Below are 11808 nucleotides of genomic sequence, written 5' to 3'. Positions count from 1 at the left end.
ATTACGTAAGCTTACCCTTTCGTTTTCCTTGTGTTGTCCATTGTCCTTGTACGTCCGTCTTGTCATTGCAATGATCATCCGTGTGGATGTGAGCAGAAGGAGACGAGCGTTTGGAAGAGGCGCTGAATGAAGAGAACTTGGTTGAAGTCGAAGTGAAGACCGAGCAGTGAGACGCTCGGCTGGTAGTGTAGTAGTTGGATTCAGTGGTCGTTCGACCACCTTATGTTTACATTTTAAGATTACGACCGTTCGGTAATTCCCTTTGTAAGCCGTTCGGTCAAGATTTCATGTACCGTTCGTTTTAAATTTGTAAGCAAGACCCCCCTGGAAGGTGTTAGTTGCTTCTTAGTGTTAACACTGGTCGAAGCGACTCAAGTTTCGAAGCATGCGGCACGGGAGAGTTGGAGTGTAAGTCTCGCAGTAGGTTTCGTGAAGAAGTTTCTGGTTTACCTCCTTCACGTGAGCCTGAAGATCACCTTAGGACAATGCTTGACGTTAAGAGAAGATTTGTCAGTTCAAGTACAACCAGTAAGGATTAAGGATGAACTGTCAAGCGAGTCAAGGTCATCTGGGATGGTAGAACAAGCGACTCTACCTGGGAGTTAGAGGACGAGATGAGAGAAGCTTACCCCCACTTATTCTGTTAAGCCCTATTTTCGAGGACGAAAATTTTTGTTGTTGGGGAGAATGTGAGGACCGAGCGTCCATTTTGGCAGGGAAAGTGAGGGGGAGCGGCTGTAGTGGAAATGGTAGGGTAGGACTTATAATTGGCTGCATTTTTTAGTGGGAGAAGAAGCTCAAAATGGGAACGGCTGCAGCTTGGTAGTGGGCGGCTAGTGGTTTTCAGTGGGAAGCAAAGGTGAGTGGTGGGTCTTCCCACCTTAGAGTATTCCAGTCACCAGGAAGCGCTCCAAGCACCATCATCACTTTTCCTAGTGGTTTGAGCACTGGGGATGGAGAGTGGGACAGTTGAGGTTTTGATAGGCTGAGGAGTGCATCGTTTCTTTCTTCAAAAAGGAAAGAACTTTGGGTATGAAGGGGTTGGGTTCGGCACTTGGAGAAGGAGAGGAAGCTTGCTGCAGATTTGGGAGAAGTGAGACAGAGGTCGTCCGGCGTTGCAGCTGCAAGCTTGAGGAAGGTAGATTCAAGTGAAGTGTTGGGTGCTGCATCCAGAGGTGAGGCAGAGAACGTCCAGAGCTTTACTGCATTCAAGATTGCTAGGAGGTCTTCAAGAGGTAAGGGGAGTTGGATTTTCTGTATGTTGGTAGTTGTTGCATGTTGTAGATGCTGGAAAAATTGGAGTTGTATGTATGGTTGGACTGGAATTGATGTGTTGATTCATGTATGAAATCTTGGATGTTTTGGAATTGAAGGAAAATTAGGATTTTGTAGTTTTTTTGTCATTTGGAGAGGAAGTGAGGTAGTGATTTTGAGTATTTGGGGTCTAGAGTGTTATTGAGCATTTGGAACAGTTTCACCCACTGTATTATGACTTGTTAGAGCCATCAAATTGATCAAAATAGGTGCAAAGTTGTAGAATTGGATTTTGGGTATCTAAGTTGTGAAAATTGGAATTTTGTGGTTGAATTTGAGTATGAATCCCTTGAGAATGGAATAAGGAACGGTTATAATCAATTAGGTAAGTCCAATCTAGTATAAAACATGAATTAAGGGTGTTAGAAGTTAATAAAAATGGTTAGAATTGGAAAAAACGAGATTCTGGACTCAATTATGCAGAATTCTGCATTCTGCAGAATTCGCGCCCGGCGCCCCTGTTGTGCCAGGCGCCAGGCGCGAGTGGCGCTGGAAATGCCGCGCCCAGCATCTCGCGCCCGAGCGCGAGATGCAGCGGAGTGCGTTCGTCCGAGCCAAATTGGACGTTCGTCCAAATGGCTCGACCAATTAGTGGTCGGCCAAAATAGCATGAGCGTTCGGTTTTGTGTTAACGAGCGTTCGTTCGTTTGCATTGATATATTAGACGTTCGTCCCAACTGTATACAGGGGATTTGAAATTTTAGGCGTTCGTCCCTAAATTGATATTTACGTAATCTTGAGCGTTCGACATTGGGTATTAGAAATTGCAGTCGTTCGTCCTTGATATGGATTCTTAAGTTTAATCTTGATCGTTCGACCTTAAGTTGATACTGTTATGTCTGGATCTTTAAACGTTCGGTTTTGGTGTATTAGTAAGCGTTCGGCCTTGGTTAATTGTGATGTGAACGTTCGGTAATAATTTGATAGTCTTAAGTTTAAATCTGGAGCGTTCGGTTTTGTTCTGTGAGCGTTCGGTAATGGTTTGATTCTGATTGTGAGCGTTCGTTATAATTAGTATTCTAAGTCTGAATCTTAGACGTACGGCCTTTGTGTATTAGTAAGTATAAACGTTCGTTCTAAGGATGCTGAATTTAACAGTGTTTGATCTTGAGTGATCCGTTTTGGTGTACGGTTGTTCGTAAGCGTTCAGTGTTAGATTGATATTCTTAGGATTTAATCTTGAAACGTTCGGTTTAGATGTGTTAGTGTGCGTTCGGTTTTAAATTGATATTCCTAAATTTAGATCTGGGACGTTCGGTTGTAAATTGATATTCTTAAGGTTGGATCATGAACGTTCGGTCTTAGTGTATTAGAAATTGTAGCGTTCGTCCCAATAGTGTTTAAATCAATATGGTAATTGGTAAAACAGTGTTCGGCCTGGTGTTTGGTAATTAGCGTTCGTCTATGGTGTTAATAGCGTTCGTCCAAATGGCTGGACAAAGCGTTCGGCCTTAAATTCTAAAGTTGAGCGTTCGTCCTTTTGGTTAAGTTGAGCGTTCGGTCGTTTGTTTAAGTAATGAGCGTTCGTCCAGTTTGAGCGTTCGTTCGCGTTCGTCCAGATTGTTCAGCAGTGAGCGTTCGTCCTCAGCAGTGAGCGTTCGTCCAGATTGTACGGCAGTGAGCGTTCGTTCTGTAGCGCTCGTTCACTGTGCTCAGTGAACAGTGCTCGTCCAAAGGGTGTTTTGAAAATGTTGGATTTTAAATTTATTTTCTCATGAGTTGAATTACGTGAAATGTTTGGAAATTATATACTATGAAGTGTTTTACGTGAATGTATGATATGTGTTGGATTTACTGTAATATATGGGGATATCTGGTATTTGTCAGTAACAGTATAATTCACAGACGTAATTCCATGGTCCTCAAGACGGGGATACATGGTGGTAGACGTAATTCCATGGTCCTCAAGACGGGGATACATGGTGGTGGACGTAATTCCATGGTCCTCAAGGAGGGGATACATGGTGGTGGACGTAATTCCATGATCCTAAAGAAAAGGAGACATGGTGGTGATTTGGGGTGTACAGAATGATTGCATGGTAGCTCAGTCTTGGGGGTTTTCCTGACGCTCCAATGGTCTTTCATTCTCAAATAGAGAGGATTGATCCATGTGGTGAGGAGTAGCAGGAGGTCCTAGTCTCGGAGGCTTCCAGTATGCTCCAAGGCGCGGAACGGACTAACCTCGTGAGTGTGGTAGGGTGAAACCCATTGGCAATGGCTTTGCAAAGCAGTAGAGGCCACCACGAGTGCATAACCCGCCATAGCTCGGTAATCATTCTGGTCCGGACGAGTCGGGATATAAAGTAACAAGTCGGAGTCTAATGTAATAAGTCTTATGATATTGATTTACCATGTTTGGATGAATGTTTACATGTAATGGAAGTATGTGAAATATGGATCAATGAGTATGCTTTAATTGTTATTTTATATGAACCTATGAATGATTGCATGAATTAATTGTGCTAGGAGATAACATGCTTTTTATATCTAGCTCACCCTTGCATTGTTTGTGTTGTGTGCTGTTTGGGTATGATTCTGTGGCGATGATCATCCACTTGGATGGGAGCAGATGGCGAGGAGGATACTTTGGAAGCAACTATTGATGGGGACAGCAGTGCTGCAGTTTAGTATAGCTAGTTTCTCTTTGTGGTTCCTAATGTTTGGAATAAACTCGTGTGTATTCTAAGTTTAAATTCTCTTTGTTTTTCATGGAGACATTCCATTTACCCTTGTTGTAATTCCCGCACTATTCTGAGGATGGCTGTAATCCTTAAAATTACTCTTGACTGCTTTCTCATATTATGTATGATGACGTCTTTAATATATATACTTGATGTATATTTTTGGGACGTTACATTATCCCAAAAATACAGTCAAAACTATAAATTTAGAAAATCACATTTAATAATAATTCAGTACAGTTTTCCACTAAAAAAAAAAAAAAAAAATCAAAACCGAACGAACGCTCAAGGACGAACGTCCTTGAGTACAGATACAACACTTAGGGACGAGCGTGCACAACTGCACGTCCATACAAGAGTTTACAATTTAAAACCGAACGTACAAGAAAATCTGACCGAACGGTTTACACAGGACAAATACCGAACGGCCGAATTCAACTTAAACGAAAACTAGAGGTGGTCGAACGACCACTCCCTGCCAACAATTAATAGCCGAGCGTCTCACTGCTCGGTCTTCAATTCAACTTCTATCAGGTTCTCTTCATTCAGCGCCTCTTCCAAACGCTCGTCTCCCTCTGCTCACATCCACACGGATGATCATCGCAATGACAAGACGGACGTACAAGAACAAAGGACAACACAAGGAAAACGAAAGGGTAAGCTTACGTAATTTAACTCATGCATCAACATATAAGTTCCAGTAAACAGTTCATTTCACACATACATATCAACGTACGCATTCATCACCTATCAATATATTTTAACACACATCCGAAAATAAAACTCAACACAACTGTCCATACTGTAAGATTTCCCCGTGTAGCTACGACGATCGCGCACCCAGGTGGTGTGGTAACTGGCATTCTCATCAGCTGCCACCCGAGGTTAGTCCATTCCGTCCAAATTACAGTTATGTGACGGTTCCGTCCAAATTACAGTTATGTGACGGGGACCTCCTGCCATTCCCACGCATGACATACCCCTTCTATGTGAAGACGAGTAGTCACGGAATATCAGGATCGAATCGCCTGCTAAGTCTGGCCACGGTCATACTTTACAAATTCTCATAATCATCCAAGAGTCATTCCTCCCCGGAACGCTCGTTCAACATTCATACTTTCATTTCATCTCATATACTGTACATCATTCACTATTCATCAAACATTCATATTTCCATTTCCTCTCACTTACTGTTCATCAATCACTATTCATCATTCCATAATCATTTTCATCATTCATAAGAAAATCACCAAAAGCCGAACGTTCTGTCCCCAAAGACCGAGGACGTAAGTGAAACCAAAAGGACACTCGTTCGAATCAAAGAACGAACGGTTTAAGTTCAAAAATGTCCAAGTCTAATACTGTTCATTGGACGAACGCTATTTAGTGGGAAAAGAGAACGAGCGCTAAAAATAATACTGAGCGTCATTTAGGACGAACGCTCAGTTTTCAAAACCGAGCACTATTTAGACGAACGCTCATTTCAGAACCGAGCACTATTTAGACGAACGCTCAGTTGGAGACCGAGCACTATTTCGGGCGGACGCCCATTATAAGGCCGAGCCTCATTTATGACGAACGCTCGGTATGAAACCGAACGACACTTTGAGCGTACGTTCAGTGTAAGACCGAACGCCTTCCAGTACGATCGTCCAGTGTAAGACCGAACGCTATTCTGGGCGAACGTCAGGTGTAAAAACCGAACGTCCAGTAACTCAGATTGATAAATCTTGAAAATAAACTAAGAGAAGTTTGGAGGAGTAATACGAACGGGAATATGCACTGTTACATATATATATATATGAGTACAAAAAGAAAGAAGTTTATCAAACGTACAAGATTCAACAGTGCCGAACCGAACGCTCAACCAGTGAGGACGTTCGTCCTCAACCACAGAGTTAGTCAAATGATAGAATCAACATTCCAAACATTTTTCTAAGGAAAAACCGAACGGTAAATGACCGTCCAGAACGAACGTACAACTGTTCATGGAAGATTCATTTCTCAGAAAAATCATATCATCTCATTCGTTCATATCATTCCAAACTCTCAAATTTCATATATCTCATTCTATCCAACATCTCATGCATAATATGTAACTCAGTCATATATCATTCTCATTCCATAAAAACGAACGTTCAACATAAATCAAGCATAACAGCTTCATACAATCAAAGTAACGAACGTTCATACCATCATTCATACATCATGCATTACTTTCATGCAGCCAAATAACGAACGTTCACATAGCATACATCAATGTCATTCATCATGCATCTATACAGTAAAATAACGGACGTTCACACCCACACATACAACAAAACAGTTAAATTAAGTAAGCTTCCCTTACCCGGAAATGAACGAACGTTCACAGACACACACAGACGCTTCTCCACTCAAATCCTACTTGCCAACGCTCGTTAATCCGCTGTACGAGCGAACGACCCCAACACCAAAAGTCAGAACCACTCTACTCTAAGAGAATAACGAACGTACAATTCAAACATAGTTTTCATGCACGAAGGACGAACGTCAGAGAGGAAGGAAAGGACTTACCAGCTTCACCAGCCGAACGTTCTCTCTGGAATTCCTATGCCGAGCGTCCTTCAGCAGTGTCGGAGTGTAGAACGGAGGAGGTGCAGAGGTGGTTCCTTAGAGAGAGAAGGGTGCAGAGAGTGTAGAGAGAAGGAGGAGAGAATTGAGTCTGAGAAATGGGAAAGAGAGGGACGTGCAGGGGAAGTGGGGAATTAATTCAAATTCTCAGATTTACTTTCCACTCTGCCAGCGCACGTCCGCACTCGCCAGCGCACTCCACCACGCCTCTGACAGCCCATAACGGACGGTCGACCACTCTACAGTTGCCACGCGTCTTCCACTACCGTCGACGCACGTTCTTCCTGACTGCCCATGCCGGACGTCCCTTCTGCAGCGCACGTTCGCACCATGCCAGTCAGCTTTCCACCAACATTCCTGACTCACCTCCATGTGCGGCACCTGGCGTCCGTTAGTGGTTGTCAGGCGCTGCTGTCGTCCATGTGCCCTGCTGGTGTGGCGCGTCCTCCTGCTGCCACGTGGACTCCACTACGCACGTTATTTTCTGAGGCCTGACATTCCCCCCAACTACAAAAATTTTCGTCCTCGAAAATTAGGACTGAGTCTCGAATAGATGGGAATACAAATCCTTCATGGCATCTACCACGTCCCACGTAGAGTCGCCCGTCTTCTCGTCCCAGACGACCTTCACCAATCTTCCTGCTAGTACTTTGGTGTTGCTATCTTCAATGCGTACCGGCTGCATCTCCAGCGTACGGTCTTGAAGAAGACGAATATCTTCTAACTTCAATACGTGAGAAGGATCGGATACGTACTTCCAGAGTTGAGAAACATGAAAGACCGGATGAAAATTTGATAGCTGAGGCGATAAAGATAACTCGTACGCGACTGGCCCGATCTTCCTCTAGATCTGATAGGGCCCGATGAACTTGGGAGACAACTTCTTGGGTCGAACAGCTCTCCCAACTCCAGTGGTTGGGTGTAGTCTGAGGAAAACGTGATCTCCGGCATTGAATTCTATCGGCCTTCTTCTTTTATCAGCGTATGACTTCTGTCCGCTTCGAGATGCCTTCAGCCCTTCTTGGATCAATTTCACCTTCTCAGTCATCTGCTGAATGAGCTCTGGTCCAGTTAAGACCTTTTCTCCTTCCTGTAACCAACACCAAGGCGTTCGACACTTTCTCCCATACAGAGCTTCAAAGGGAGCCATTCCTATACTGGCTTGGAAGCTACTACTGTAGGTGAAATCCACTAAAGGTAACACTTCATCCCAGACGCCCATGTCTTCTCTGTGAAGAATTGAGTGTAAATGGTATGACCTACCTTTTCCTCCGAGTCTATATAATAAGGTGTGTATCTAACTAGAAGTTTTGAGAACAGAAAATGTCTTGATAAGAGTAATGAGGGTGCACACTCATGACTTTCATCGTAGATGATTTTCCTTTCTTAATTCTGAAGGTTTGAGGTAAGAAAGAGTTAGAGTTTTAGTGTTATTTCCTGTAGTACTTCCTGTCTGGTTCTTGTTTTTGTGGTGGTGTGTTGTGCCCTAGAGTAGTAGAGGAATGCATATTCAAGGACAACTTGAGTTGTATACTTTTAGTGGAATTGGTTTAACCGTTGAGACAAGTTCTTGCCTCGAAGATAAAAGTTAGAAGACTAAAAGTTAAGCTTCGGAGGGCTAGTGAAGATATTAGAGTTGGAAGAAATGTTATGGGTGAAGAAAATTTCAAGAAGACAAAGTCACAAGATCTTGCATCGTACGTTCGCAAGAAGTTCAGAGGTTAGATTTAGAGAAGCTTTGGATAAGCATGGTTGTAACAAGGTTTGAAAAATGAGTTAGGTATAGTATATCAGTGATGGTTGGAATCTGAATAAGAGAAGTGATAGATGGTTTAAATCTTAAGTTAAGAAAGAAATAAGTGGACCATGGGAAATCGTTATTCTGATAGGAAGTAGAAGAAGAAGGGATTGAGGAGTAGTTCTTTCCTTAGAAACCGGTAGGTTGTGGGTGTGCTTCGTTTGTGATTGTGTACTCTGGTCTCGCGTAAGAGGTTGTGTTAATTTAAGTCAGGCTAATGATCTTTCTTTCTGTGTGAACAGAAGATGGCACCCACGTCTCCTCATCGTTCTCCTCCGCGAGTCGATCAACTTGACTCTAATCAGATGCTGAATGAGGTGCTCCAGACGTTGCAACAGCAAAATGCTGCGTTGGTTCAACAGAATACCTTTGCATTGCAAAATCTTGAAGCCGCAAGGGTATCGGCAGAGAATGCGAGAGTGTCTTCCGAGAACACTCAGAGGGAGTTGACGGAATTTATGACTAATGCTAGGACTCCTCCAAGCGTTTCTTCCGTTATTATTCCTGCGCAAGAGTGGAGTTTGGAGAGTTTTCTGCAACATCGCCCAGCGAGATTCACTGGTAAGTGTAGCCCTGATGAAGCCGATCACTGGTTTGGGGACATGGAGAGGATATTCGAAGCCAAGGGATGTCCTGATGAGAAGAAGCTGGCCTACACCCAATACTTGCTGATAGGTGAAGCAGGACATTGGTGGAACAGTGTGAAGACGAAGAGTGAATCTGAAGGACAGCAGGATCAGCCTGCTAGAAGTGAGGGACCATCTGGATCTCGTGGTGGAATTAGCATTAAGAAGAAGCCATACGCTAGACCATCCTTCTCTTCTGGGTCTAAGGGTCCATCCTATCAACCATCGGTACAGTCAGGACCATCCAGGCCATCCGGCAACGTTAAATGTTTTAAATGTGGAGGACCTCATTACCGGAACAACTGCCCTAGTAGAAGAAGAGCAGTGAAGTGTTTTAAGTGCGGGAAGGAGGGGCATTTTGCTGATGAGTGTACTTCTGCAGTAGGATCAGGACCTCAGGCACAAAGGACTGGTTTGCCTCCACCCAGGGAAGGTGGCAGAACTCCGACGGTGGGCAGAGTCTATGCCTTGGTTGGATCAGAGGCGGTCAACTCAGGTAACATCCTCATTTGTAGTTGTTCATTTCTTGGTGTGATTTGTGTTGTGCTTTTGGATTTGGGGACAACACACTCCTTCATAGCGAAGGCAGGTGTTGAAAATTTGGGTATGTCTGTAGAAGAGTTAGGTGTTGACCTTTTGGTGTCTACACCAACATCAGGATTAATTGGGACTTCCTCTGTGTGTGTCCGTTATCCGAATGTCGTAAAGGGACGTCGGTTCGAGGTAAATCTCATCAGTTTACCTTTGCAAGGATTAGAAGTATTTCGAGAATGGATTGGCTATCCATCAAGCGCATCCTTATCAACTGCGATGATAAGGAGATGTCGTTTTCCGGATGAAGACTTTGTCGATCGGCATCGTGAAGCAAGACCCCCCTGGAAGGTGTTAGTTGCTTCTTAGTGTTAACACCGGTCGAAGCGACTCAAGTTTCGAAGCATGCGGCACGGGAGAGTTGGAGTGTAAGTCTCGCAGTAGGTTTCGTGAAGAAGTTTCTGGTTTACCTCCTTCACGTGAGCCTGAAGATCACCTTAGGACAATGCTTGACGTTAAGAGAAGATTTGTCAGTTCAAGTACAACCAGTAAGGATTAAGGATGAACTGTCAAGCGAGTCAAGGTCATCTGGGATGGTAGAACAAGCGACTCTACCTGGGAGTTAGAGGACGAGATGAGAGAAGCTTACCCCCACTTATTCTGTTAAGCCCTATTTTCGAGGACGAAAATTTTTGTTGTTGGGGAGAATGTGAGGACCGAGCGTCCATTTTGGCAGGGAAAGTGAGGGGGAGCGGCTGTAGTGGAAATGGTAGGGTAGGACTTATAATTGGCTGCATTTTTTTAGTGGGAGAAGAAGCTCAAAATGGGAACGGCTGCAGCTTGGTAGTGGGCGGCTAGTGGTTTTCAGTGGGAAGCAAAGGTGAGTGGTGGGTCTTCCCACCTTAGAGTATTCCAGTCACCAGGAAGTGCTCCAAGCACCATCATCACTTTTCCTAGTGGTTTGAGCACTGGGGATGGAGAGTGGGACAGTTGAGGTTTTGATAGGCTGAGGAGTGCATCGTTTCTTTCTTCAAAAAGGAAAGAACTTTGGGTATGAAGGGGTTGGGTTCGGCACTTGGAGAAGGAGAGGAAGCTTGCTGCAGATTTGGGAGAAGTGAGACAGAGGTCGTCCGGCGTTGCAGCTGCAAGCTTGAGGAAGGTAGATTCAAGTGAAGTGTTGGGTGCTGCATCCAGAGGTGAGGCAGAGAACGTCCAGAGCTTTACTGCATTCAAGATTGCTAGGAGGTCTTCAAGAGGTAAGGGGAGTTGGATTTTCTGTATGTTGGTAGTTGTTGCATAATGTGAGGACTTAAAAAAAAAAAAAAAAAAAAAAAAAAAAAAAAACGTGCGTCCACGTGGCGGCGGGAGAGCGCGCCACATCAGCAGACTGCATGGCCGACAACAGTGCCCGACAGCCACTGACGGACGCCAGCCGCCACACGTCCGGGTGAGTCAGCAGCGTCAGTGGAGCGCCGACTGCCAGGCTGTGAACGTGCGTTCGGCGTGGTGGATTACACGTGGCGAGCGCAGAGTGGACGTCCGGTAGTGGGGAACAGTGTGTCGGCCAGCTGAACGTGCGTCGGCGATGGTGGAAGACGCGTGGCAACAGTACAATGGTCGACCGTCCAGAGTGGGTTGGTGTAGTGCGTCCGGCCGAGCGCGCACTGGCATAGTGGAGACGTGCGTTCGGCTGAGTGGAGCACTCACCTCCTAATTTAATTCTGATAGATCTCTCTCTTCACCCTCTTTCCCATTTCTCAGACTCAATTCTCTCCTCCTTCTCTCTACACTCTCTGCACCCTTCTCTCTCTAAGAAACCACCACTGCACCTCCTCCGTTACACACTCCTGCAAGATTGAAGGACGCTCGGCGTAGGAGTTCCAGAGAGAACGTTCGACTGGTGAAGCTGGTAGGTTCTTCCTTCCTCTCTGACGTTCGTCCTTAGCTGTGTTTGAGTTGTACGTTCGTATTTCTTAGAGTAGAGCGGTTCTGATTTTTCATTATTGGGGTTCGTCTGAACAGTGGATTAACGAGCGCTAGTTGTTGGAATTTGAGTAGCTAATGTGACATCCCAAAAATACAGTATTAAACCATAAAATCAGAAAATCACATTTAATAATAATCCAAACAGTTTTTCCACTAGAAATAAAAAAAAAAAACCAAACGATCGCTCAAGGACGAACGTCCTTGAGTACAATCTTACAGCAATAAGGACGAACGCGCAAAAGCCGAACGTCCATACATA

The 11808-nt window shown here is 44.5% G+C and overlaps 2 protein-coding genes and 1 long non-coding RNA gene across 3 annotated transcripts; 2 read left to right on the top strand and 1 right to left on the bottom strand.

The window, feature by feature from the left end:
* The first annotated feature begins 616 nt into the window (after positions 1–616).
* On the top strand, positions 617–4168 carry LOC148204012 (uncharacterized). The gene is made up of 2 exons (XR_015784349.1): positions 617–1235; positions 3884–4168. It is a non-coding gene; the product is annotated as an uncharacterized LOC148204012 (long non-coding RNA).
* A 2972-nt stretch (positions 4169–7140) lies between these two features.
* On the bottom strand, positions 7141–7830 carry LOC148204011 (uncharacterized). The gene is made up of 2 exons (XM_088107829.1): positions 7504–7830; positions 7141–7362 (listed from the first exon to the last, which is right to left on the bottom strand). The coding sequence occupies exons 1-2, from the start codon at positions 7828–7830 to the stop codon at positions 7141–7143; spliced, it is 549 nt and encodes a 182-aa protein (XP_087963955.1).
* A 416-nt stretch (positions 7831–8246) lies between these two features.
* Positions 8247–11601, top strand: LOC148204010 (uncharacterized). The gene is made up of 2 exons (XM_088106831.1): positions 8247–11472; positions 11586–11601. The coding sequence occupies exon 1, from the start codon at positions 8652–8654 to the stop codon at positions 9930–9932; it is 1281 nt and encodes a 426-aa protein (XP_087962957.1). The 5' UTR covers positions 8247–8651; the 3' UTR covers positions 9933–11472; positions 11586–11601.
* The last annotated feature ends 207 nt before the right edge of the window (positions 11602–11808 follow it).

Source organism: Vigna umbellata, chromosome 2 (genome assembly GCF_029865625.1).
Source record: "Vigna umbellata cultivar VRB3 chromosome 2, Vumbellata_1.0, whole genome shotgun sequence".
In the NCBI taxonomy this organism is placed as follows: Eukaryota; Viridiplantae; Streptophyta; class Magnoliopsida; order Fabales; family Fabaceae; genus Vigna; species Vigna umbellata.
This window is presented reverse-complemented; position numbering and strand designations above follow the sequence as displayed.

What these genes read in the sequence shown, in the direction of transcription:
- LOC148204011 (XM_088107829.1), bottom strand. Translation starts at nt 7,830, where the DNA reads ATGGGCGTCTGGGATGAAGTGTTACCTTTAGTGGATTTCACCTACAGT. An exon ending in CCACTGGAGTTGGGAGAGCT is followed by an intron (nt 7,363 to 7,503) that starts GTTCGACCCAAG and finishes CAACTCTGGAAG; the next exon opens with TACGTATCCGATCCTTCTCA.
- LOC148204010 (XM_088106831.1), top strand. Translation starts at nt 8,652, where the DNA reads ATGGCACCCACGTCTCCTCATCGTTCTCCTCCGCGAGTCGATCAACTT.